The sequence below is a fragment of the Mugil cephalus genome, chromosome 13 (genome assembly GCF_022458985.1).
Source record: "Mugil cephalus isolate CIBA_MC_2020 chromosome 13, CIBA_Mcephalus_1.1, whole genome shotgun sequence".
NCBI classification, from domain to species: Eukaryota; Metazoa; Chordata; class Actinopteri; order Mugiliformes; family Mugilidae; genus Mugil; species Mugil cephalus.
The window spans coordinates 12099352-12127275 of NC_061782.1; the positions used below are offsets into that span (position 1 = coordinate 12099352).

At 41.4% G+C, this 27924-nt stretch overlaps 2 protein-coding genes across 3 annotated transcripts in view; both read left to right on the forward strand.

Moving 5' to 3' along the window:
- Positions 1-14385, forward strand: part of col21a1 (collagen, type XXI, alpha 1) — a 28748-nt gene extending 14363 nt beyond the window's left edge. For both annotated transcript variants that reach the window (XM_047603908.1, XM_047603907.1), the window contains exons 9-29: positions 760-822; positions 1249-1302; positions 1386-1439; positions 1545-1598; positions 6640-6693; positions 6773-6826; positions 6911-6964; positions 7319-7372; positions 9333-9377; positions 9459-9512; positions 9601-9654; positions 10711-10764; positions 10877-10948; positions 11292-11327; positions 11813-11857; positions 12263-12295; positions 12386-12532; positions 12639-12693; positions 12779-12970; positions 13050-13127; positions 13268-14385. In XM_047603908.1, the coding sequence (XP_047459864.1) occupies positions 760-822; positions 1249-1302; positions 1386-1439; positions 1545-1598; positions 6640-6693; positions 6773-6826; positions 6911-6964; positions 7319-7372; positions 9333-9377; positions 9459-9512; positions 9601-9654; positions 10711-10764; positions 10877-10948; positions 11292-11327; positions 11813-11857; positions 12263-12295; positions 12386-12532; positions 12639-12693; positions 12779-12970; positions 13050-13127; positions 13268-13455 (1494 nt within the window). In that variant the 3' untranslated portion in view covers positions 13456-14385. The remainder of the gene's footprint in view (positions 1-759; positions 823-1248; positions 1303-1385; positions 1440-1544; positions 1599-6639; positions 6694-6772; positions 6827-6910; positions 6965-7318; positions 7373-9332; positions 9378-9458; positions 9513-9600; positions 9655-10710; positions 10765-10876; positions 10949-11291; positions 11328-11812; positions 11858-12262; positions 12296-12385; positions 12533-12638; positions 12694-12778; positions 12971-13049; positions 13128-13267) is intronic.
- Positions 14386-15366: 981 nt separating this feature from the next.
- bmp5 (bone morphogenetic protein 5) lies at positions 15367-24042 on the forward strand. The gene is made up of 7 exons (XM_047603919.1): positions 15367-16381; positions 18765-18957; positions 21325-21473; positions 21797-21994; positions 22556-22632; positions 22751-22861; positions 22993-24042. Exons 1-7 carry the CDS (start codon positions 15889-15891, stop codon positions 23140-23142), a joined length of 1371 nt encoding a protein of 456 aa, XP_047459875.1. The 5' UTR covers positions 15367-15888; the 3' UTR covers positions 23143-24042.
- The last annotated feature ends 3882 nt before the right edge of the window (positions 24043-27924 follow it).

The window sequence follows — 27924 nt, forward strand, 5'->3', positions numbered from 1 at the left end:
ATCCAACCACTGCCATTACATTCTGTAAACACAGATTAGCTTTGCGGCAAAAAACCTTTCCGTGTGGGAAGTTTAAGCGGTTTCATCTTTTTAATGCACTGCTACCTGCTGAAAACTTCACATATTACAAAATTATGGACGCACCAAGCGCCCAATTTTCTCCACTTAGTCAACCTGAGGTCTGGCATTATGAAGAGGTTATGGTTAGTCTAGAAAGGCCTTGTAGTGCTTTACAAAGATTAAAGCAAACAAGACCTTTCCCTGAGATAAACACCGGTTGGTTGCGATGGAAAATTACCAAACAAGGGGATATAAACTACGTGTTTGTGTTTATTGATCATAGGGTATCAACTCAGTAACAACAACGGCGCTCATTAAAAACCATTACAAAAGGACCTCAGAGGGATATTTTCTCAGCAAAAAAGAAAGACTCTTGGTTAATAAAACCTACATGGCTGGAAGGATGTTTGTGTTTATAAGGTCACCGGTATGGTTTTACTACATTTACTAGCAGATCCAAAAGAGCTGAGAGTGTAGCTGGCTGGCAGATGTTCCCTCTGACCCCACATAGTGCTCAAACGCTTGTCACAAACCAGCTTTCTCAGCATGGTTTATTGATTAAGGAACGCTAAGAGAAAACACATTGTTTCCAGAGACGTTTTGAATGGAATATGTTGTGATGCTTGGAGACGCAAACAATTTGTTTGAGCCACACATGGTTGATTTTTTTTTTTTTTTTTTTTTTTTCTGTTTTATTAGGGAGAACAAGGAAGCACAGGTGTTCCCGGTCAGCCTGGACCTGCTGGTGCTGATGGTAAGCCTGTGAGTACTACATAGTTCAATATGCAAACATACAGTACATAATCATCAACAGAAGCACCTGAAAAAAAAACAGTTTATGTATCCATTTAATATAATAGAGTGTGTCTGTTCATTTTATGTGGCCAAGACAGCCTCAGCTAAAACGCAGCAATAAATATTCCTATTTAATTATTGTTTCCCAATAGGTGAATAAAAAATATCTCTGACTATAGGAATATTGGCTGCGTGGCGGGGATTTCGCGTGGTGAAAACCATCCAAAAGCCAACCACATACTCTACAGTGTGATCAGAAACTCAGAGAGACAACTAAGTCGTGTCCTAGAATCACCCAGAGAACATGCAGTTGAGGGAGTTGAAATGTTTAACCGGGTGCGTGCTTCTCTCCTCTTTTTTTTTTTTTTTTTTTTTTTTTTTTTAAATCTGAAGGGTATCCCTGGGCTTAGAGGAAATCCAGGCCTGCCAGGTTCACCAGGGACGGAGGTAAAGCAATTATCAGTCAATTGAATTAACTTATAAGCGCCAATTGTAGAAAGCTAAAAGGTTTTTTGTGCTCCTTCTGCCAGGGACCTCGTGGACCGGTTGGGTACAAGGGCGAACAAGGGAGGCCCGGTGTTTCGGTAGGAAGGTTAAAAAAAACAACATTTGTAGCACAATTGATATCATAGCACCGTAGTACTTGTCTGTCACCTCTAAAATGTTTTAATACAAGTCTGTTCTTTCAGGGTGAGAGGGGCGTGCCTGGAATACCAGGATTGCCTGGAAAGCCAGGAGACAAGGTGCTGATACCAATTATTTGCTGCCATGATGCGTCTCGGTATAATTTATCCCTGCACTGTCTGAAGCGGAAAGAAAGAGATATCTGCAGACGAGAAAAAAGTAGTTCAAAAGTACAAAGACACACCAAATTGTTGAGTTAAATCTTCTTTTTATGAGATCAAATGTAGGATTGACAGGAAATCTCTGCTAGACACATCAGCGTGAACCATTTGAACACCGTTGCATCAATCACTCCAGAAAGCATATGTTTTTAATATAAAGCCACATCTCTTGGGACAGTTTAAAAAAACAGCTTCTTCACTGTGGGACAAGAGTGATTCGCAGAACAGAGCAAGCGGGTCATTGGAGACTGTTTAAAAATGTTCATATTTCCTGACTTTTGCGCTGCCCTTTCCTTAGAAAGCGAAACGAGTTGCACTTTCTGCTATTTATAGCGAACTTGGGCGACTCCTTTTTCTTGGTACCTTGTTTTTCCCTCTCTTGCCTCTCCTCCCTCCCAGTGAGTGTTATCTAAGTTAAACGTACAGTGCCAATATGGGAAGACATGCCATTAAATGTGGGCTACATTCAACATGTGCAATTTATTTTCAATTGTGGCTTCATAGTGAGATCCAAGAACACAAAAACCAACAGTATAATAGATCACACCCCACAGAGAGCACTGTAATTCAGGAAGCCTTACTGAAGTACTCACTGGTCCCTACAAGTCATGGATAGAAACTGTAAATGAATATTATATGACAAGATAGAACCCAATAACAACTATGGTGAGAAGTCTTAAAGATGCACATACTTGTAAACTATAACCATGTGTCATGACCCATAAGGGTAAAGAATACAATTTGCCAGCTGGCATGACCAGTCCAATGGATTTAGAGCAAGACGATATTACAGCCCACATCCAAAGACGACTAGGAGTCTTAGAGTATTCCTTAGAGAAGCCTCACTTAAGTGATTCAACAGTCTGAACACGTTCATCTTTATCCGAACAACATTTTGCGTTAAGCATTATTTTAAAGTTCAGTGAGGTTATGTGTCCCCTTTGTGTTGCATTATCTTTGTCATATCTTCCTACCTTGTAACATTTTGCGACAATAGGTGGGCCCCGCCAGCTGGCCGAGGAGGAGAACGGTTCAAGCAGTTAATGTCATTTTAAAAAATGTTTTCAGATGGCAGCAGGCACATTCCTCCACCTGGAGCAAATCCTCCATCTGTCCTGCTATTATGAGTTTCACTCGCAGGTCCAGGATGTGTCAAATTAAGTTTTTTACTAGAGTTTGGACTGTCTCCTCCGCTTCCATTGATTAGGTCAAATACTTTGGCTTTGAACCGTACAAAAACGAAGTCTGCAGTGAGAAACAGCAGCATTTAATATCGAGTAGATGTTGATCATCTTTTTATCCCATTTCCAGTTCAAAGCACTCTTTTAAAATCCCACAGTTAGCCGTCTACTTGGATTACACTACATTCATTTGGCAGGCGCTTTTGTCCAAAGCGACTTTCAGTCAGTACATTTAACCAGGCTGGAGCAAAAGGTGAACGTCATGTGGGAGTATTTCCATTCTAATCGAATTAGACACATACTCAAGTACATAATGACCGGAAATGGTGGGTCGTAGTCTGAAAAGGAGGTTTTACCTTGCAGGGACTGTGTCATCCTAACACCAACTAGGAACTCGGGCCAATATTGTGGAGTCAGAACAGAGAAAAGCATTGGCCTACTGTGGGAGGGTGCTCTGAGTGATGGAATGGCTAAATATCACAACTAAATATGGGAAGAGGAGCACAGTGGCGAGTTGGACTGAGGAATTGTACCATGGATGGTGGTTGGGGGGAGTATTTCCCGTCACTACCCTTGCAGATTAATACCAGATTTTTCAACTCGATGTTAGCAGCAACAGGAAGCCAGTGTGGACAACACACAAGAAGAGTGGGGTAGGAAATTTTGGTCAAGCCAAACGTCAGGACAGCAGTGTTCTGGATTAACTGTAGAAGTCAGCAAAGACAGATACTAGAGGGGTCAAGCAGCAGTCCGGGCAGGAGACGACAGGACAGGACGATGAGGACGTCTCCCTAGCATGGAAGCAAAGAACTCTCCTGAGGACGTAGAGAAGGAAACAACAGATGCGAGCTACTGCTACGATGTTTGCAGCTTGTCATCCAGGGTCACTACCAGGTTCTGCAATGTTCAGGATGACAGTCACATGGTGTTGTCAGTTAGAGACTTGAGCCCAGTCTTGTCGAGACCGTGCTTTAGGTGGTGCCACATAAGCCGGAAAAGGTGGATTAGTGTGATGCTCTGAGACAACTTGCTGGTGGTGGTTGTGAAAAAGTTACCAAAGTGGTATATTTAGCCTGTGAAGACAGTAGATGTGTGTACAAACTTTCAAACTGATGAATTATTTTTGAGATATTTCACTTTGGACCAAAGTGTTGGGCTGATGTCATTCATATTGATATCATAAAACAACCCCTTGCATATGAAACAGTATTATACCCAGAGGCCTTTGGCATAGTCAGAATTCAAATTATAGCAATTTTAGATTTGACTTTGAATTATTCTATGGGCCAAGTGAAAACTCAAAATGTTAGATCTAGGAAAACCTAAGGAGTTGTTGGCACACCAAGAGTTCTATCATGAAACATCTGAACCTTAACCCTAACCCTGACCACTGACTCGACAGCAGAGACCTCCTCACTGTAAGATTCTTTATAAATGAAAAAGAATCCTCATCTCATAGTATGTATTATTGTCTTTGGATGCAAACACATTTACATCTGTCTTTCCAAATTTTAATCACATTGTTAAACCACACAAGGGTACAGTCTCATTTTCCTGGCACAAGATGTAGGGAACGGAAACATTAGACGTCTGCCAAATTAAGTCAGAAGCGCATAATTCAAATCTGTGTTTGTGTATGTACAGCCTGTGATACTTGATCACGACACAGTCATTCATCACCTTTCAGTGAACAATTTACTGCCAGTTATGTGAACACCCAGCACGAGATTTTGATCTCTGTATTTCATTGTTACTGTAACTACAATGGTGACGATCATTTGGACAGAAATCAGAGAAACCCACAGCCCAGCATGGAAATTGGCCAACCTGTTAGCAAAAGTGCCTCATTGTCTGTAGAAATCACATCTGTGATTACATCCATCACTGCTTACATGGCCTACAGTGCACTAGTGGGCAGCCCTGTTATATGCTCCATGTTATTGTACAAACTGGTGTGCTCTAGGATCTGCAACACAGTGCAACAAAGCAATGCACAAGTCAACACAGCTCATGATTTGTGGCATGCGAACAGCATGAGGAGAAAAAGAGAATAAATTCTACAAGTTGGCATCTATGGCTGTGTCTTAGCTGCTCTGGCTGCAGCACTGCCAGTCAGTGGTACTCTGAGCCTTTAAATCCCTCTGTAATAGCTAATTTGTTTTGGACTGGAGTTCCCATAGAAAACTGAAATGCAGTGACAACCATATCTGGGAAGATATTTCAATAGTGTTGAGATACCCATGGAATATGAACTCAGGCTCAGAACTGAATGGCAGAAAGTCGCCCACATTTTCCCTGAGTCAGCCAGCAAGAAATACATCATTTGATTTCACGCTGTGCTGTAATTTGTTCCCCCTTGACCTGATTGAGCTGAACATACACTGCCTTGCCAAAAAAGGTCACACTCTCTAATATTTCATAGGACCATCTTTAGCTTTGATTACAGCACACATTCTCTGTGGCATTGTTCTGATAAGCCTAGATTTATTTCCATCCAATGTTGCATTTATTTTTCACCAAGAACTTGTATTAATGATGGGAAAGTCTGACCACTGTGCAAAGTCTTCTCCAGCACATCCCTAAGATTCTCAATGGGGTTAGGGTTTGAACTCTGTGGTGGTCAATCCATGTTGGAGAAAGATGTCTTGTGCTCCCTGAACCACTCTTTCACAATTTGTGCCTGATGAATCCTGGTATTGTCATCTTGGAATATGCCTGTGTTATCAGGGAGGAAAAACTCCATTGATGGAACAACCTGGTGATTCAGTACATTCAAGTAGTCAGCTGACCTCATTCTTTGGTCGTAATGTTGCTGAACCTAGACCTGAGAAACTGCAGCAACCCCAGATCATAGCACTGCCCCCACAGGCTGATACAGTAGACACTAGACATGATGGATGCATCACTTCATCTGCCCCTGCTCTTACTCAGATGCACCATCAGTCTGGAAAAGGGTAAATCTGGACTCATCAGACCACATGACCTTCTTCCATTGCTCCAGACTACAATCTTCATGTTCCCTAGCAAACTGAAGCATTCTTTCTGGTTAGTCTCACTGATTAATGGTTTTCTTAAGGCTACACAGCTGTTCAGTCTCAGTCCCTTGAGTTTCCTTCACATTGTACGTGCACAAATGCTCTTACTTTCACTATTAAACGTAGTCCTGAGTTCTACTGTGGTTTTTCTTTGATTTGATTTCACCAAACGTTTAAGTGATCACTGATCACAATCAGGATTTTTTTTCCGACCACATTTCTTCCTCTTCATGATGGTTCCTGACTATCCTTCCAGTTTTCAATAATGTGTTGGACAGTTCTTAACCCAATTTTAGTAGTTTCTACTTCAGTCTCCTTTGACGTCTTCTCTGCTTGATGCATGCCAATGATTCGACCCTTCTCAACCAGGGAATGTTGGAAAGCAGATGGTGTAATTTCCCGCCTTGTTCCAAATTTTGACATTTTTTTGCTTTTAAAATGTGAATATCCAGTGATGCATCATTCCCCAAACCGCTGGACACATTCAGCAGATATAGAGCTTACGACTAGGCTTTGGTTATGTCACTGTTAGTGTGTCTGTCAATGTTAAACACTTACAGACCATGGAGACATGAACTATAATCTAGCTGACTGATCAGACTGACAAGGAGTTGTTTTGTCTCCACGTCCAACAAGGATGATGTTGGAAATTAGATTTGACAATGGAATGCAGGAACCATTTCTACATTTATATTTTACACATTATACATTTTGTTTTCTCAGGGCTCACTGGGATCGCCTGGAATAGCAGGTTTACCGGGAACGCCAGGTCAAGTGGTAAGTTAGAATTCCAATGGCTAAAACACATCTGAATATTAAATATATCAGCTTTAACTGGATGAAGTGATATTTCCAGGGAGAAAAAGGAAGTATGGGACCTCCTGGGCCGTCTGGTTACCCGGGCAAACCTGTATGTATAAAAAAAAAAATCAGAATCAACAAAGGACCAATGTGTCATTATAAATGTGTTGCAAATGATTTTCGATGGTTTCAGGGCCTACCTGGACGGGAAGGAAAGGATGGATTACCGGGGAGGTCCGGCCAAAAGGTCTGCTTGTCTTGACTGTTACTAATCTCACACAGAGATTAAGGGGGATAATGGAGGGATGAGATTGGATCAGTGTTCACATTCAAAAGACTTCAAAAGGCTGTTCCCAGAAGTTGTGCTGTTGATGTTAGGCAACCATGGATATTGACTGATACAGACACTGGTGTCCCTCTTGTCTTCATCCAATCCACATCTGACAACATTTTATATAGATGTTTAAATCTAATATGACATGTGGAAAGCATGATGCAGTTATCTGGCTTGGATGAAGGTGTCACATCGAGGGCTCGTAACAAGGAATTGAGATGAAAATTTAATGCATTAATTCTGTTTATGCTATTCCAATGTACGAAGGGAGAAGCTGGAGCCATTGGCATTCCTGGTGCTGACGGAAGACAAGGCCATCCTGTGAGTTGTAAACACACACCGACATAATTTATGGTGCATGTTTGGTATTTCGCTTTGGTTGGACGCTCTAGACATTGAGGATTTGGGGCAAAGTCTGCCTCAAATGAAATATACTGTGGTTTAGATTTCACTTTTGAACCAGAAATAGAGAACATGTGTGGCATAAGTTCTTTGCTATACAATGCTTTATGAATTGCCTTACATGAAATAATACTCTAGTACCATGCTGGCAACATAGGGCAATAAAATGGGGGATTTTATGGATCTCACAGATTTGCTCGCATGTTTTTTATTGCATTAAGACTCCAGTGTGTTAACATATTGTCAGCAGTACAGAGTCTCCCCATGACAGCCAGTAAATTAAGGGGTATTTCCCCTGTAGTTCATCCCAGGATAACCCTGTTATGTAACAAGCAAACTCAGGCTATAATCTAAGCCAGTGAAAGTAACTCATCAAGGGAATGCTGTGGTGCTCTGGCAAATTTGTTTTAGGAAGAAAGTGTTTCAGCTGGGCAGCTTCCCCACTGAGCATGATTATGAGCTGTGTCCAAAGGTTTGCGATGGATTTGCAAAAGATGACTCAGTTGCTCCACAAGGCTGTAAGCCATTTCACCCCAGCAGAACAATAGAGGTGGGGATCTCTTCGTGGAGACAGATTTAGTACGTACTCCTTCAAGTTAAGACAAGTTGGAGCAGCGCAGGTAGTCCTTCGCTTGTAGGTGTAGATCGTGAGCGTATGTGTGGCTGTATCAATGCTTGTGCTCAATCAATTCACATATGTTACTCAAACTTCAGTTTGAGGGATCCATGAAACATCTGCAAGCATTTATCTTAGGAGGAAAATAACTGAAAAAAAAAAATCCCCAAAACTAGAGAGACTTTTCAGAGCAGTTGTGGTGCATGTTGAAACCACTTACATATGAATTTGCATCTGCTTTCATGCAATTTTGAAGGCATCTTTTGGCTTATTGAATTTGCTGATGAATACAATGTGCCCACAGTTCAACTGCAGCACATGCGGTTCATCTAAGGCTCGAGTTATACATGGCACTAGTAGTGAACAGAGTGAACAATACAGTTTTTAAGAGTGTTTGTAATTTACAACGCTTTAATTAGCTAGAATGTGTCCTCATAAACTCCCCAAATCATGCTTCTCCGCTTTTCCTGGGAACTAATCAACTGCAACTGTGGAGTCTTACATTTCAGTAGACGTTGTCTGATGAAGCATGGCCAAGCAGTCATGACTATGATCGTGTAATTAATGGCTCTTCTTGAAAAACAGGCTACAATTGCCACTGACACAATAAAGTTATTATTTCACAACCAGGAACTGGAAACATGGATACGTTTGTGCCGGTTTTAGGACCAGTTCAGTCACAAGGCTCATAAGATCTCAAGAGATGCAGCATTTTATTAGAATTACTGCTTTGTGGTTGTAGGTCTCTCCCAGGGCTGACCTTTTGGATATAAAACCCGTATTATCCTGAGACATTTGCACTAAGTTTTGTCAAACGGAGCATATGAATTCTTGACTTGTAGCCAAAACCATGTTTTGGGTCCACATAAGTTCCATTTGTACCAAATCTGAAGAAATCCACTGAGAACATCAAGTTCACGAGAATGGAATGACCTGATGACCCAGAAACATTATGCAATTTCTAGTTCTACAGTCCAGGGAGTTTGCATGTTCTCCCTGTGTCTTCTTCCCACCATCCAAAGACAGACATGCTCATTAGGTTAATTGGTTGATTCTAAATTGGCCGTGGATGAGACTGTGGTTGTCTGTCTCTTTGTGTTAGCCCTGTGACAGACAGGTGACATATCCAGGCCAGAGTGTACTTCTTGTCCAGTGACAGCTGGGATAGCTGTCATTGGACAAACTCCACCAACCTTTATGTACTTTGGCAATCTTACTGTACATGAGCTGATCTGCATTACAGTATGATCTGTTTTCTCCCAGGGTTTGCCTGGATTGCCAGGAATTGAAGGCCATGATGGACAAAAGGTGACAGGTCCAAAGCATACTCAACAATGTTTTTGCATCATTCATTGTGAATATAGTTGACTGACATGCGTCTTATTTAAGGGGGAAGTAGGCGAGCCTGGACCGAGGGGCTTCAAAGGATCAACTGGACCACCTGTAAGTTAACAGCTGCTGGGTCCAGAGCAAACTAATGTATGCTGTATGTGAAATCTTACCAAAACAGTCTCTCCACTCCTCCCTTCAGGGTGAAATAGGATTACCTGGTACACCTGGTTTAAAAGGACCAGCTGGACTCAAGGTAAAGGGCTTTGAGCTTGACTTTGAACTTTGAACAACTGTATTATAACCATTGAAAAACTACCGTGAACGTTGCAGAAATAATGTCTGACTTGGATCTTACCAGTTGAAATGAAAAGGATTTAACAACTCTTTTAAAAGGATTAACTTCAAACTAAATATACAGTTTGACTTTATCCCTGTCTATATCTCCGGGGTTGCATGCCAACTCTGGTTGAAAATGCGACCCAGAAATGTCAATAAGTGCACATCAGTCTCCATATTCTGGCATTTGCATTGAGGAAGCTGCAAGCAGAGCCATGTCTTGATTTAAGTAAAGTCCAAACACAGTGTAGCAACACTGCCAACAAGTACAGAAAATCAGTGCAGCATGACGTTATATGACATTGTATACCTAAGTCCTATATTGTATAAAATGCATTTGATGAGTTTGTATAACATTACATCTTTGAGGCTTTCTAAACAAAGAGTAGACTGAAAAGCACGGAAAGTCGCTCGGGTCAGCAGCGTTACATGTTTTGTTTGGTCACTGTTTTGCTGAAATTCCCTTCAGAACAAATAACGATCTCTTGGCCACACCAGTGGAGCTAATTTAAGCGATGATCCGGCCCTACTGCTTTCGTCAGTGGAATTTTGGTGGAAATGTAAGCAGTCTGGGCTTGTCTGGTCTGGACGTTGTGTCTCCTAATCATTTTTCATTAGCTGATCTGCCTTTAACAAGCCAATGTGTATTGGTAAATGGCACAGGAGTGAAAACCTAGTTTATGGACAGGCAAGCAATACTTTGATTTTATGGCTGGGCTTCAGACTGCAATTACTGAGGCTTGTTGAACTGGAAAAGAAAGCATAGGACTAGACTCAATTAAACTTCAAACTGCAAAATCCCCCAAACCCTGTGAATGCGTGCTGAAACGTTTGCATGCATCGATGAAAATGAATTATGATAGTCAAGCAAAAACACTCTTAACTGTACTCCAGTCAATAATATGATGTGGCTTGGATGTTAATTCGCTGAATGCTTTCTGTATAATAAGTCATGTTTTATTTCTTAATCCAGGGGAATAAGGGTGAAAGTGGAAGTCCAGGCCTAAAAGGAACACCAGGGGTTGCGGTATGTTTCCATTTAAATATTTTAATAAGAAACATGTTGCTTTATCTTAGGTTTGAAGTGTGTGAATTTGAATATACACACAATAATGTTTATGTTTTTAATGCTTTTAAAGGGGATTGCAGGGGTACCAGGAACAGCAGGTCAGCCAGGGCACCCGGGCATGCCAGGCCCAAAGGGAAGCAAGGTATTTCTACTCTCTTATTCATCTACCAGAGTAGTCTAGGTGCTGTCAAATCAACTACTGCTCAAGATTAACTCAGTATTGTCAAATAAATTTAAGTCCATAATATTTCGTTTCTTACCCGGAGAAGAGTGCCAATGAAAATAATGACTCAACTTCCACATCAGCAGCCTTTTATCTGAGACCTGTTCTTAGCTAGTAACGCTAATAGCTCATGTCTGTTTTGTGCTGATGTGTTAAGGATACATTCTGTCAACATGGTGTTTTGGGTAAATTATTTTTGACTACTTGTCTGCCATAAACATATTAAAAAGTGATATCCTGCATCTTTAATTCTTTTTATCAGGGACAAAGGGGGAATACAGGTGAAAGAGGAGACATGGTAAGATTTGAGGCAGAATTACGCTGCCAACAGTTCTTGACTGTAACATATCATCACTGAGAAGTTCGCTGCCACAAAATATGCAACAACTGCCATCGGTCTGTTGTACCAAAGTCCTAGCGTGTCTTTAAAGATGAATGCCATGAGGAATATTGTAGGCTCAACAAAATATGAGAATTCTGAATATTTCAACAAGCCACGCTGTGTTTTTTACTTCTAACACGGTCTTCGCTGCCAGTTTAAAGCAGCTACATTTCATAAAAGCAATTTCAACTCTTGAACGCAAACAACGCACACATGCAAGGAAGTCTAATTGTTTTTAAGGTGCAGCATTTAATCATATATATATATAAAAAATAAAAACATAAATATGGCTTAATCATCACATGTGCAGCATCGTAAACAGCACATACTGCATTGACTGACTGGGGTATTTTAACATGTTTTTATAATCATTTATTATTTAATTCATTTATTTTCTCCAGGGAGTGAAAGGCGAGCCAGGAGAGCCCGGTCGGCCTGGTGCTCATGTGAGTTCCTTTTGATGATGATGATGATGATGATGTACACTAGTAAGAAAACAATAATAATGTTCAGTTGGTTGTAACCTCATAGTTAGATGCCATCAAAATACATACTTGTCTTTTACTTCAATATTTATATTGTGTTTATTACCTTCACTAAGGATCTATCGCAGATCACTTGCACATATGAGCATACAGGCATACAATTACCTGGTCTATACTGATTCTATTTAAATCAGGTGACAAAACTTTATTTCATTATTGTCATTGATGCTATGCTATATGCTAATACTTTGATTTTGATGTCATCCTGTAATCACCATGGAAGAGTTAAATGCTTATTCTGAGGATTGTCTTTAGAGTTCTTTGCAGTAGTAGTTTGTAATGATGTGTTATGACTTTGATTGACAGGGATCCACTGGTCCGGCGGGAACGAAAGGAGAGGTATGTTAACCTGAGTAAAGGGATGAGTGTACCCCTCTGCAACCTGAATATTTACTGGGATTGCTAACGCTGGGGTGGTATTATTGCCAGAAAGGGACAGCAGGGGACCCGGGGCAGAGAGGTCAGGAGGGTCAAGCAGGGCGGCCTGGACAGCCAGGGCAGTCGGGACCACCTGGCCAACGTGGGATGCAGGGGGACCCTGGCCTTCCTGGCCCACCTGGACCTGAAGGAAGATCTGTATGTGTGCCACAGCTCTGTTGCTGATAATGATTTTTACCATGACGTTATGTCAGATGTTGGAGTTCTCACAGAATCGACTGTGATGCATCCCTTTGTATTTCAGACAAGTGAAATGTCGGACAATCACATTCGGCAAATCTGCAGAGAGATTCTTCAGGGTGAGCGTTATTAAATAGACTGATTGATGAACTGTTTCTGTGTGTTTCCACCATCTGAGTATCTTTTCATTCTCAATCTTCCTAGCTGAGTTGCCTTTATTGTTGCTGAGCAACCAGCAGGGTAGTTGTACGAGATGTCAAAGCCGGCCTGGATCTCCTGGTCCACCAGGTCCAACAGGACCCCAGGGACTGAGGGGTCTTACTGGACTTAGTGGCTCTAGGGGACAGCCGGGCCTCCCTGGTCGGCCAGGGCACCCTGGGATGAATGGGCTCAAAGGTAAAAGTGTGTCAGGTCAGCAATATGTCATCAACTTTTGTTTTGCGGGATTTCTTTAACAGGACAGTTGTGTTTGCAGGAGAACCAGGTTTCAAAGGTGATAGGGGGAGTCCTGGTCGGGTCACGCAAGGAGACCAAGGGCCACCCGGACTTCCAGGTAAATAACGTGACTAATCATTCACCTTCAGTACTTGTAACATTCACTTGACTAACAGAAAGAGGCATTAAAGTTTTTTTTCTTTCTGGGGCTGTGTGATGAGGTAATTTTGAACTGATAATGACGTAACATCTCTACAGGTCCAATGGGTCCCCCTGGGTACAGTAGAGCAGGTCCTCCAGGTAAGCCTGGATCACCTGGTCTAAACGGAGCAGAGGGTAAAAGTGGTAATCCTGGCATCCCTGGAGAGCCTGGGGTGTGCGATCCATCCATGTGCTATGGTAGCATGATGAGGCGGGACCCTTACAGCAAAGGCCCAAACTATTGACGTGATGCAGTGTCACTGCAGGCGCCGGTCTAGAGCTGATATGGAGCAAACAGCCATTCTCAGGAAGATCTCATCTTTACAGTTACTCTCTGTCACGGAAACAAAACGTACCTCTTCTGACACCTGTTAGTGTTCTCAGTCAGCATCACAGTTTCTCTGATGGTATTTTGTATTATTATTCAGATGTCTTTGAACATGCTTTGAGGTTTGATGGTGTTAAAACAACTGATGACTGGCTCCATTGAATACCTCTCATCAGAGAATCTTGAACTCTTGTTCTTCGCTCTTGTACAGTATCTCGGTGTGGCTGGTACACTTTCCTATACTGCCCCCTGGTGTTGCTTCGCTGCATGTCGCTCTTTCCATTTTCTCTACACATTGGGGTTGGTGCTATTATGTTAAGAAAAACTCGAGTAATGTTACTTATTAATTACATGTGTATTGAATCATTTTCTTGAAATGTATTTCTGAAATTGGCACAAAACTGTGAGTCTGACTTCCCCTGATTATGAGCCTGTCTTCTTAAAGCATTCAGTTTGACTGTTGAGCATAAAAACCTTCTACAGCAGCTATCATCATGTATCGCCCACTCTAAATTAACACTTCCCCCTCCTCATACCACAATACTCATTCATTCACATGTCATATTTTTATACTTAAGTAGGATGTAAAATGTTTAAGGATTCGCCGTCTGTGAACATGCTGACGTTTCAGTTCTTACATTTAATGTCACCTATGGTCCCCCGGGCTTGCCCTTTTATTACTGTAGCAGGCATTTCATTGTTATTTATAAAAGATTAACTGTGTATTTCAGCAGTGACATGTCTTAAACGGCTTTTGTAATTTCATGGTTTTGTTTGGTTAAGGTGACTTTTGTATGTTTTTTTTTTTTCAATCATTAAGAATTAAAATATCTTAGTGATTTGTGGACTTCGCCTTTGACTTCGAGGTTTGTTTCTACCACACATCACGGATCTCACCTTTCTACTGTAAAGTTTGTGATGCGCCAGCTTCCACTTGTACTGTGGCACCAAAAAGGGATTAAGTAAGAGTAAAAAAAAACAAAAAAAAAACTTCCACTTAAAGTCACTTAGGAACCTGAATTAGGAAACTTGGATGAGTGCAGCTGCAGCTTGAAAGTGTCTGGGTCGACAGTATTAAACGTGTCTGGAAAAAACTATTTGTGGGTTCTCGCTTCGTACGCTAGATGGTGCTGTTTGGTAACATCTCATGAAAAACGTGGATGAATGGCTTCACCCAACAAGGATCTTCATGTTTTGATAACAGACAGAAGCCACCCATTAAATAATTCGCATTTATGTTTATTGATGTTTTTATTCATCACAATGTTCTGACTCAGCTTATTTACTTATGAGAACTTTCTGTATTATTTTTTCTTTCGTTAAAATAAGTTTACTGTAATCAAATCCAGTTGTATTTTCTATTTGTTGATAAATATACAGTCGTAAAAATTTAAAGGACTACAACACATACATGATGTGTGTGTGTGTGGTATCTTTGGTAATCTATGTAGTATTTTTAACCTCTTATCTGTTCCTCTGTTGCGACTACAGCCCTTTAAAGTGTTGCACAAGCTGGCGCACTTGTTTATACTTTGTTCAAATGAAAAAAACATTTGTGTAACGTTTTTTTGTAACTTAATTCAGGGTCATGTTTGGGGGCCCTGGCTGTTGTCTCGTGAATGCAGCTGGGGCCCTCTCCTATAAACACCGGGACTTCAATAAGTTGAGGTGATTAAAAGGCTCTGTCATTATTCTTTCACTCGTTAAGACAGGCTCTCGGATTTCAAGTGTCTCCTTTTACACTCCCGAGCCCGCCACATTCATCATGGGACCGGGCTGAAGTTTTATTGCGGCCGCTAGAGGAGGATGCAAAAGCAAAAAAGTTGAGTGTGGGATGGACTCAAAAGGGCAACTATAGCCCCCAATACACAGGGGGAGGAAAAAAGAAAAAAGAAAAGAAAAGTGCGAGCCGGGGCATGAGTCGAGTGCTTCTCTTTGCTCATTTTTTGACACAGTTCAACACATTTCATCCACTTGGAAACTCCGGGTTATTCCTCGAACGTTATGGGCGTACCTACGCGCTTTTTCATCACAGAGGAGTAAGGTGAGGGTCACAGCTCCATAAATACTTGGTGTGGCTGAGACTTTGGATGGACCCCGGAGGAGTAAATACTGCAGGAGGAACCTCGCACGCAGGACAGGAGCGGCGATTTTTCTGCAAGCTGATACCTCATTTGTAGACAGGCAGACTGCTGTAAAGCCTCCTCAGTTACCACCGTGAGAGTTGTGGTGCCTCTGGCTAATATGGAAAGTCTATGATTCCGTATTGGCAGATACATGTATGATTTTCCTTTTCTCTCAGAGTGCGATGTAGTCAACCCTCACATCTCAAAGTGAGCTATTTGTCAAGATGACAGCGCTTACACCTTTGAACCGAGCTGTACTTGGACTTGCGTGGAGCTGCTTGAGTTTTCTGTCCTGCGCGCATTGCGGTTTGAGTGACAACCATGTGCACTCCAGTTTTATTTACAGGAGGTTGCGCAATCACGAACGCAGGGAGATCCAGAGAGAGATCCTCTCCATCCTGGGCTTGCCTCACCGTCCGAGGCCCTTCTCTCCCGGGAAGCAGGCGTCCTCCGCGCCGCTGTTCATGCTCGACCTTTACAACGCCATGGCCGTGGAGGAGGAGGAGAGCGCGCAGCAGGCTGCGGGGAAGAGCTTCGCTGCCAAGGCTCAAGGGCACTCCAGGAAAAGTTACTACAGCCCGCAGCATGCCGGCTACTCCCGTGTGGCACAGCCCTACCGAGCGGCGCCTCTGCTGGGCCACAGCCCCGCGCTCACCACGGCGCAGGACACCAACTTTCTCAATGACGCAGATATGGTCATGAGTTTTGTCAATTTAGGTAAGTGCCATTAAACAGGCCCCATTTAGTAGCACTTTTTTGTTTTAGACTGAATGAAAATTAATCCATCCATCAGTCCATCCAACCACTTAATTCTTCACATGATGCATTAATAGGTCTGGTTGGATAAATGAATCCAATAAACCTATAAATTCTGATTTTAACATTTATAGAGGAACCTGTTTTAGAAGCTCCCCATGCTAAATAAATAAACAGGTTTCATTTAAGTGAGATTCAATCATGAGCTATTAAAAGCCTTTTAACAGGACTAATGTTATTCCATCACCTAGTAAAAAAGGTTAAAGCAATAATTTAAAGCACAGAAAGCAGCCGTGAATGGATGACCATAGTCGTCTTGACCTTCTGCTTGTTGTGTCGCTATTAGTAAATAATTCACTCATTTGGTCAGAATAATTTGACTGGAGGTCGTAGGCGTCTGAGTAAAACACTGTAAAACTATGCCTCAAAGTCAACCTAAGCAAATGTTGACCTGCTTCCACTTAGTATAATTCATAGGCTGCAGCTTTGTACAGCTAAACGCAAATATGCAAGAACATTAGTCACCATCTGGCCAATCAAGGCCGAATTTGTGCGATTTTCCATTCAAAAACAAACAAACAAAAAACAAACAGCTGATCTGTATAACGATTGTGTTTGTTCAGTAGCTGCGACCCTTAACCCGGCAGTTCAGAGCAGCTTATCAGATGACTGTCTGACCTTGAGAAAATTGGTCTAAATTGTTTCCTGTTGTTAAAAGGGGTAGCGATATTGACTGATGCCTGTATCTGAGCTTCTGTCACGAAGAGAAAGCGCTACTCCTCTTCCTCATATTTGTTTCTTATTTGCTTATTTACCGGCCCGTAAGGAGGGTTTAAATATTTGTCCCGCCACGAGGAAACTTACTCAAAAGTGTCTGAAGTGAACGATTAAAAATCAACAGTAAATACGCTTCACATAATGTTTGCGTTGTAGCATCGAGGGGTTGTATCTGCTAAAATGTGAGGCGAAATGTGTAAACGTGAACTTGTGTTGAGCCGCCTGGAAGTTTAATCCCTCACCTTGGTCTGAGCCCATCTGTTTCCACTTACCACTATACCAGGGCATGTACACTGTCAGCCTTGAAAGCTCTGCTCTCGTTCTGAGGACTGTCAGTGAAGTGTTCAATGGGGCTCTGTCTTTATTACAGTACGCTCAAATACAGCCACTTACCTCAACTGTTTTAGTAACGTCTATGCGGCATTTCACGCAGTTTAATGTGCTTATTGTAGCCACTGGAGCTTTCAGAGTATCAACAAGAAGCGGGCGATGAAAAAACTCCCAATAACACGCTCAGATTAGTGTGGAACAGAGGTAAAAGTATTCGTCGTTTGCCGATCTTATTACGATAAAATAGTAAAATAAGATGAATCCGGTTAATAAAAAAGAGATTAGGAGTGCGCACGGCTCACTCTTGCCAGATAGTGAAGGCATTATTGTTTAATCTGTATCTGTTTGGGAGTTAAATGCTCTGTGTTCTCAGCGGCACTCCTGCTTCAGATTACTGCCTGTGGCTCATATAATGGAACACGCTCAGTGGGTAAAAGTTAGACCCGACCTTTGACCCGTTTGTGCTAAGTAACGGCAGGCGTTCCCTCGCGATAAAATATCAGGGAAACGCGCCACATGGCATTGCCACCAGTGTCAGAACATCCGCCGACCTCGGCCGCCGGCCTCTTTCCTGCTACCAGGCTGTCAGACGTCTGAGGTCACTTGCTCAGAGCGTTTTCTTTCATTCTGCAGCTAAGGATTATATCGAGCTTAATTTTATCTAGAAACACAGATGGGGAAAAAATAACAAGTCATACATGACAAAAAAAAAAAAGAATTGTTAAACAAAATTATCTTATGTTTGTAGAAGACACTCTCTCTCTCTAAGAGGTCACGACGAGGTCAGAAATGAGGTCAGATCAGACGCTCACATGACGAAGAATCCTGTCTGGTCTTTTCTCTCACTTGAGGAGCAGACGAAAGTGTCTTTAATTGAAATCAGCCTGTTTTTCTTAACTGACAGCCCATTCATCATGGCCAGAGAATGCAGTTAGGCACACAGTAGAGGGCCTGTCTGGGAAAAGCTACCTGTATTCAGTTGACTGATTTAATGAACTGGAAAGTGCTTTTGTTGGTAGTCAAAATGTTTGGATTGGACCTTAAATGTAAAAGAAGATGTGATAAATTACAGTTTTTCTGTGCCTTATTGCCGGCATATTTTTCCTCTTCCGAGCCGCACGAGCAGAGGGTTCAGGAGTTGAACTCGTATTTTTTTATATTATTATTATTTTTTTTTCATATCAAGATTTGTTGCCAGTAAAAATCAAGTTCTTCATGAAATATTTCCTTTCCCCAGTGGAGAAAGATAAAGATTTTTCTCACCAGCGAAGACACTACAAGGAGTTCCGTTTTGATCTGACTCAGATCCCAGACGGAGAGGCCGTGACTGCGGCGGAGTTTCGGATCTACAAGGACCGCAGTCATGCCCGCTACGACAACATTACCCTGAAGGTTTCCATTTATCAGGTCATCAAGGAATACCAGAACAAGTAAGTGCCAACTCAACCCCAACACTTGAGTACAGCAAGGAGTGGAATTGCTCTGCTACTTTGTATTCATTGAAAATATAACAAATCTAACATTTCCTTTACACAACATATCAGATTAAACTGTTTAGCAATACATAAAATTTTGAAAAAAATCTCAAAAAAAATCTAATTTCCCAGTAACACATCATTTACATAGTTTGAACCCAGCATTTTAATGTAACACATCATTGTGTTGCCTTAAAAATGCATCAAAAGTTAAAATTCTATAAGTTATATATTCAAACTTTAGCAAATTGAGGATTTATACTTAATTTAGGTTTAATATGTCTTATATATAGCATACATAGCTGCCATTTAGGGGTGTAATTCATTTACAGACTAATGTTTGTCAGAAAATGAATCTGTCCTCATATAATGACAAACATCGCACAAAGAAAAAAGAACAAAGACAAAGGGCCTGCAATACGCCTGTTCTCAGTTATTTGATATCCAGGGAAACATAAAGCAGACAGGAAACTTCCAAACGTCTTGTTTGCACAATAAAAAAAAAAAAAAAAAAAATAGCTGCTTTACTGTAATAAAAGTAAAACGACTCCCCTCTTGATCTCACGTGTGCATTCACAGTCACAAAAGAACCTATTGTCTTCCGAGGCTGAGACTTTCCACTTGCGCGGAACATCTTTCTATCTCAGACTCTGCTCTCCTTCATTCGCACCATGTCTGCCTCACAAATATAGTCCTCGGATAAAGAGAGCTCCATTAGCAAGTTGGCCACTTACGGGGCTTGGAAGGTCCGTCAGTTATCACTCGTCTTGTGTTGCCTGCCAAGCTGGCTGTGTCTCAGATGAAACCATGAGGGCCCATATTAGCAAAGGGGAGGGGGAGGGTGGGGGTGGGGGGGTCCCTCGGGTGCTCCCGTGGCCACTGTTATGCCCGCCACCTGCCTGCCTTAACAATATTCCGGAAGTTTAAAGCATGACATAGCTGAATACACAAGGGTCTACTTAAAAGTGGGCCCACATTCGCTTGCCAAAAATGTGTGTGGGTGATTGAAGGGAAGATATGGCTCTCCTGGGCTTTGAAAAGGTCCAAGTCAATGGACTCTGCCATCTTAAAGGGGAAGAGCGCTCGGTGCGTGTTTTCACAAACTTTTTCACAGTGAATAGTGTGTTTGACTTGGTGTTCACAAACAGGAACGAGTTTCCTGTCGGTACAAAACTTCCAAAAAAACCCTTACTCGATTATCTGTCAAGGTAATGAATTCCTGCTGTTGTTTCGTTTGCTTTAAACATTGCTTAAGCTTCAAGCGTCATTGCATTAAAAGACACTTTGTTTGGGTTAAGCGAAGGTTGAAGTTAACAGTAAATAAGCAAATTGTTACTTAGTACAAGTCCGAGCCTGAGATCAGACTTAAGATGCTGTGTTAAAGGTAATTATTAGTTTGCGCAATTGCGTGCATCAAAGAGTCGGTAAACCTTTGGATTCAGGCAGTCACACACCAGCCAGATTATTTTTTTTAATTATTTGTGCTTTTCTTTTATTCGTTCCGTTCTATCAGTGTCAGACTGACATCCTGCACGGGCACTGAACTTTGCCGCCGAACATAAATTGATAGTGGGGAAACGCGGAGACACAGACGTATTTGTCTGAACGGTGTAGAGTTACGTTTATCTTTTGGTATCCACTCACTTCAACTCTCTCTGTGGAACAGTACATCAAATAACCACAGCTTAATGCCTGGAATAACATTTTCCTCTCGGATTTGGGGTTAGTGAAATTTTACCTACACAAACTAAATTACTCCGGGGTGGACTTAAAGGAGGAAATTCAGCAGTGTGCCGCTCATAAGGATTGAAACAGATTTTCATTACATACGCAATAGTTACGAGTTGTCCCTGAACTATTGGGAAAACACGCAAAATCTTGGTCATCCCACATCAGCACCATGCAACCACAAAAAAAGAAGAAAAAAAAGAACAGCGCTGCCTCATTCAGCAGGGCTTTATCAACTTTGATTGATGCCTTATGTTAAACTTGCTTTCAAAATACGCAGAACATCCCGATACGTTCATTCATCAAATAGCTGAAGTCTTGTAGCACATTTTACCACACAACTCATAGCAGGTTTTTTAACAATAGTCAACATTCTTGAAGCAGATTCACACCAAATGATCCACTGTCGATGCAGAAGACTATCTAGAGAAGAATGTTTCCTTTTAAAAGACATTGATCCTTTCAGTCTGACTGGATTCGGTATAAACACACAGTACATGTGTAATGCTGCTTCGAAGTATGTACTTATTGTTTCATTTTAACCAGGGTTTATTTAATGAACATGTTTGTTTCGTTGTCCTCCATTACCTCTAGAGATGCAGAGACGTTCTTGCTCGACTCCAAAAAAGTCCAGGCATCCGACGGGGGCTGGTTAGTGTTTGACATAACAGCCACCAGTAACCACTGGGTCATGAACCCACAGCAGAACCTGGGCCTGCAGCTCTGTGTGGAGACTGTAGATGGCAAGTGAAGTTCAGTTTTTCTTTCTATGAATTTTTGTTCTTTTCCTTACTTTCCCCCCAGATTTATTTGACGCTCTCAGGCTCTTCGAAAAAAAGTTCAAGAAGTTCAGCCTCTGACACGGAAAAACAACTCTTTGAGCGCACTTAATGTCTTTAAAGGTTGTTTATCACTAAATAATGGCCACAAATTCACAAATTAAGATCAATGCCTGTGAGTGTTTGGGCTCACCCCGAAACTACTTATAAATCAATAAGATAACTATTTTTTTTTTTAAAAGAAAGTTTTATTTAGTTTCTGAGTTTTTTTTTTGTTTTTTTTAAAGGACGAAGTATCAACATAAAATCTGCTGGAATCATCGGGAGGAACGGGCCCCAGTCCAAACAGCCGTTCCTGGTTGCTTTCTTTAAGGCCAGTGGGGTGTTGCTCCGCTCTGTCAGAGCTGCCGGTGGGAAGAAAAAGAACCACAATCGCAATAAATCTGGCAATCAACAAGAATCATCAAGAGCACCAAAAACTGGAGGTATGTGCACGTAGCGCGCTGTTAAGCGGCCATGAAAGTTCTTTATAATTTCCTTCCCGCTACATGCGCAGAGTTTTTAAATTAGATCAACTGCATCCTTTTGTGCAGCTGTTCAACAACACACTGGGCTCATCTTCATCACAACATGCTCACAATTACTGGCTAGAATGCAATGGCACTGATTCCATGACCTTATATTGTTGTTTGATTGTCTTTCCTTTTGTATCGAGGAGTGTAACGAATACGTCATGAAGCTTATTTTACTTTGCTCTTTCAAATAAGTGTCTTAAAAAATGCCTCTCTATAGGCTAAAACTATGAGATTACAAAAATGTTTTGTTGTGTTTTCTTCTCATTTGATCCTCACGTTAAAGGAATTAAACAAAATGACATGGGGGTTTATTCCCTTGTCACGCGGTGAGGTATAGTTCATTAATAATTTCAGGTAATAACTAACATCTGTTAATATTGTCTACAGATTTACAGATACAAAATATATTATGCAACCCCCAAAAGCTATGAACGTATTATTCTCTGTTTAATAAATTACGTTCATTTTCAGATTTCAACACCAGCGAACAGAAGCAGGCCTGCAAGAAGCATGAGCTCTACGTCAGCTTCCGAGACTTGGGTTGGCAGGTAACACCTCACACCCCGAAACACTGAAAGAACGAACTACAACAGTAGTCAGGTGAAAAGAGGAAATCATTGGTGTTTTTTTTTTAACGAGTGAAGGTAATCTCACTCTTTTGTCCAGGACTGGATCATTGCACCGGAGGGCTACGCGGCTTTTTACTGCGACGGCGAATGCTCGTTTCCCCTCAATGCCCACATGAACGCGACGAACCACGCGATCGTGCAAACGCTGGTGAGAGCCCTCTAGAGTGCACCGCGCGCGTGCGCCGCCATAAAGTCACATTATAAGCTAGTAACGTTTCTAATTCATTTGAAAATCACTGTTCCTGCACCTCTTTTATCTCCTCGTGCTCTCATTTATAGGTCCATTTAATGTTTCCTGACAATGTGCCAAAGCCGTGCTGCGCCCCGACCAAGCTCAACGCAATATCGGTGCTTTACTTCGACGACAGCTCGAATGTTATCCTGAAGAAATATAGAAACATGGTAGTTAGATCTTGTGGGTGCCATTAGTGCTTTAATTTATGCAATGTGGTGTGGGATTTGCTGGAAAACACATCTGGCGCAGGTGTGATGTGATGTACAGTATTATGTATATAAAGTTTTATTACCTAATTTATTTTCCTTTTTTTAAAAGAAAAAAATATAGCACTGAATATTGTGATATTTAAATGATTAGGGCAAAATGTTGATTTTATTTTACATCAGCTATCATCCGTGTCCATTGGCATATACTCTTTGTCTTGTTAGGTCTGTATGATTATGAGTAAACTATTCACTGGATTCTGCTCGTTTTTCTCCTTTCGTAATGTAAGATGTGGTATTGATGCTATACTTCAATGCTATTATCCTTCGTCATTTCAGTAACGGACCAACAGTCGTACAGAATATACAGCACCGTCACAAAATACAAATGCATTTGAGAAACAAGCGACGTCTTTTAGTGCTGACAATGCAGGCTGTTGGAAATATTTTCAATCAAATTGGATCTCTGGTTTAAAAAAAAAAAGAAAGAAACCAGTGAGTGTTCCCTAATGTAAACCACACTGCCCAAAGCTATTTTCAAGCTGTCACCATCTTTCAGCATTAATACTGCTTCACCTTTTCCAAGCCAGCTTTTTTTTCCTTCTTCTTCTTCTTTTTTTATACAAGTGTGTTCACAAAAAGGGGATTATGTCAGTCTGGAGTGTATAATGTTTAGTGTTCACTTATGAAAGCTTTATAAATTATGTCATTTTTATCAATGTTATGTTACGTTAATCTCTCCCATAAACACTGTGTCTCGTTTCTCTGTGGTCTCTGTCCTAGCTGCGAACATCTTTGCTCCGCGTTAATTGTAGCTTTGGTTATGGGAGTATATCTTATTGTAGAGTGTTGTGTATTTTAATAAATGTACCACTTGAAAGTTTTGATCTGACGCGCCCCATTTATCACCCTACAGCCACATGCACGATAAAAGAAAACGCTCCAAGATCAAATGTGTTGCTTAGCCTTGAAGCTTTTCTTGTCATCCAGCTGTAAGCCTTTTTACATTCACGTTGTCCCTTTGTATTTCTGTTTGGAGTTGTGTGGATGTTTTACGCACTGTTGCTGGACTACCGTCTCAGATTCATAAATGTTTGACAAGTGTGATATAAACTACAGGTCCACCCATGGAGCCTGTTGACATGCTCTTAGCAAGAGGTAATGCTAGTGGTGCGGAGCTAGCGGTGAAGTAGTGCCGTGACCTCCAAAGACAGCCCCAAAGGGTGGTTAAACAAATGACATGGGCCAGCAGAGAGTTATCATTCTGCAGACAATCCCTTTCAGATTACGGTGGAAAAAAAAAATATATATATATATATATACAATCCATCACATGATTTATGCAATATGCGTAATACATCTCTGCTTTCTTGATTTCTGTAAACTCCTGTTTTGCACGTTGCCATCTGCCCCGTGCTAAGACTCACTCCTGGAAACAAAGTTTAGACTATAAACCAAGGCGAGTGCGTGTCGTTGCTCTCGTTCAGGAAAAGCATAACTTCCAGAAAACTGCGAGAGAACGTGCCATTTCCAGAGAAGTGCTCTGGTTGCGCGGGGATTTTCAATGGTCTTGGAAATGTAGGGATTAGGTTAAGGATTAATATTTATTTACACAACTGTGTTGACCTTCGCCGAACACAGGATATGTACTGTTGCACTTTTTCTCCCCCCACCTATCCACTTTTAAAACTTTTTTTTTCTCTCTCTCTCGCTCTCTGACATGGCAGAACATTGAGTGACTGTATTTCACTTAATTAAAAGCAGTGGCTGGCCGGCCCAGATGTTATGTGGGCTCCATCTAAAAGGAGTGTTGACATTCGGTGAATAGAAGAGGCCACCTGCTAACTTAACTCTTGGCTTGAGGGGTGATTTGCATTCCTGTGGCCTGTTGCCTGGCATGATTACTCCTAGCACTTAACAATCCCATCTACTGTTTAATATCATGGATTCTTTCCAATTCCGCTACATTTCTTCCTCGTCCGTAACGCAGGGGGGCTGCCATGAATGAGCTTCTTTTTAAGTTCCCCGAACGTACGCGACCCTTTCGACGGCAGCCTCCCGACCACATGAAAGGAAAGAGTAACAATCGCCATACACGGGGCAAGCTAATATAGGGTTTGCTTCTCCTCTGAGACCCCCGTGGTCAAAAAACAGCCTGCACTGAGTCAGAGGTGCCTTGACATTAATCAGTTGAGCAACTCTAGTGGCCACTTCTGAAACATGCTGAAAAGAGGTCGCAACCCCTGATGGTTTACTTTTCGTGAAGGGCTTCTCGTGAATTATTCATGCATTGTGGTCTAGGGTTTATAGTATATGTCACAACATACTGCGCCACATAAATATAGTTACATAATGCCAGGATGTGTCTCCAGGTGCTGACGTTAAGTTTTTTTGTTTTTTTTTTCTCGCACAAACATGTTTATTCTCTCAATGTGATGGAGAAAACAGACATGTCAGCGGCTGTTAAGAGCATGTGCTCTTATTCAACGAATGTGATATATTTATTAAGGAGAGATCGTCCCGGAGCTCTTGCCGGGTCGTGCCTGGCTGTCTGTGGTAAGAAATGCTAAACCATTGTCGGCAGGAAATGCATTGACAAATGCTGCATAGCAGCAGGCCCAAAACCTGATATTAAAACCCATTAATCTCGTCAGACTGGTGTGACAGAGATGTGCTCTAACAATATGAGACTCAGAGATTAAGCCTCGTGTCACTCAACTAAATTTGTGAGTATGTTTTCGGGTTTGCAAATATTGAAAAAGGGAAGCGTGTATTTTCTTACGTTTGAGCAAACGCGTGTAATGAAACTACACACACAATCAGCAATTATAAAAAGTCCACTTCGTACCTGTGTAACATGTATATTTATCTATGCCAGTGAATCTCTCTAAGGCTTCCAGAGCACTTCCTTTAATTTCCTTCAGTGATTTATTTATGCTGCATTTAAAGCATTTTGAGATGTTATCCGTTTCATAAACAAGTGGTCTGACTCAGAAATGAAAATCAAATGTGTCTGGCAGCCCATGAAAGAAAAGCTGGCTTTTACACAAACGTACCCATAAACCATGAAACTAAACATTAGTTCACAGTCTTAATGGACTTCAACACGCCGGGCACTGAAAAGGCGCACTTGCAGTTTGATGGAACATTTGCGACTTGCGGCTATCGATCAATAACTGCGATGACTGACACGACGCTTACTTTTATCGCGCTGCGGCGAATCCAACGCAGCTGCAGAAAATAATAAGTTATTGTTTGTTTAGTTGAGTAATTCCATGTTTCGCAGATTTCCCATCGCGTTAACCAGGGATCTTTTTTCTTTCTGTGGCTGCGAGTTTATTTTCAGAGTGTCACCTTGCAGTCCATCCACAAGGCACGTGAAATTGTATCTAATAAAAATGTTGTGCAGTTTACCTAATTCATCTCCCCACATATGGTTCTCCTTATCTGTATTCTGTGGGTGGGCTATGACTTCCATACAGCTCAATGAAAAGGGAGACCATATGGGTCACATTTTTACATGTTGTTTGGTATGACAAGGCTGCAGCAAGGACCCGCGAGGAATGTGTCCTCACAGAGGGCAACGCAGAAAACACTGTTATGTTTGCTTGTTATTCACATAGGCACATTAGCTTCCCAAGCCACAGAGGAGAGGGGTTCGGGTCCCAGGAGTTACAACAGACTGTTTGTGAACTCAACTGTCACATCCCATTACCATTAGAGTTGGCACCTGCACGTTTAAATAGTTTCGAGGCAGCATTAAAGCGCGCGGGTCATCTGAACTTCATCTTTGAACGCTATTTAGCGGCGAGCCAATTTTATAAATAAACTAAACTGAAACCTTCTGCTTCTTTGTATAGATCTATAAAATAGATTTACACACAGTTGTTTTCCCTAAAACAAGACTTTTTTCTACCGCATGAAAGATATTTTTCGCGAGAATCCATAAAACGCGCGAGTCTTTGCATTTTGTGGTTTTGTCAAAGCAGAAATAAAAGCTCCTGATGTTATTTACTAACAATCTCTGCTTTTTTGTTGTTGTTGTTGCTGCTTTTGTGCAGCCTATTGAACTATTGGGTAAAAAAAAAAAACACTAAATCCACAGATATGTCTATCCTGTGTTAGTCATAGAAGTTTCCAACCATTATGTCCATAAGGAGAATTCATAATTGTGAATTAAGGAATAAAAGAAGAAACAGAAGGCAGAAAAAAATATAGATCCGTTGCTTTCAAATTGAAAACACACCAAAAAGTCCATCAGTTCAAGAATATAAAATTAAAGAACAGATTCTGGGCAGGAGCCACAGCAATTTGAGGCATCTTAGCATGTAGAATGCAATAGTTTCACCGACAATAAGGAATCAGACTTCCCCACTTCTGCATAAAAGTGAGAACAAAATACGCAACTGTCACCAATATCTAGTTAAAGGAGCGCAGATATGTCAACAGCCGCGGTTTAACCCGGTTGATGTGTATTCTGGCAGCTCTAAATGCTGTGAAATTCAATTTCTCCCACCAAGGAAAAGAATACAGCGGCGGAAATCTCTTTACTTTATGATCCAGGTGGAGCCGTGATCCAGCCGCGACATCCTCCACAGTGCAATATAGAAATCTGCACAATAAATATGTGGCTGCTCAGAAACACCCGCTTGAATGTCTTCGCCACGCCGGCGCTAACTGTTCGATGAATGATTTGATTATATTGCACTCTGCTGGTAATTAAATGGTGTGATTTTAATCACACTTCTCATTAAGTATAATTCATTACAA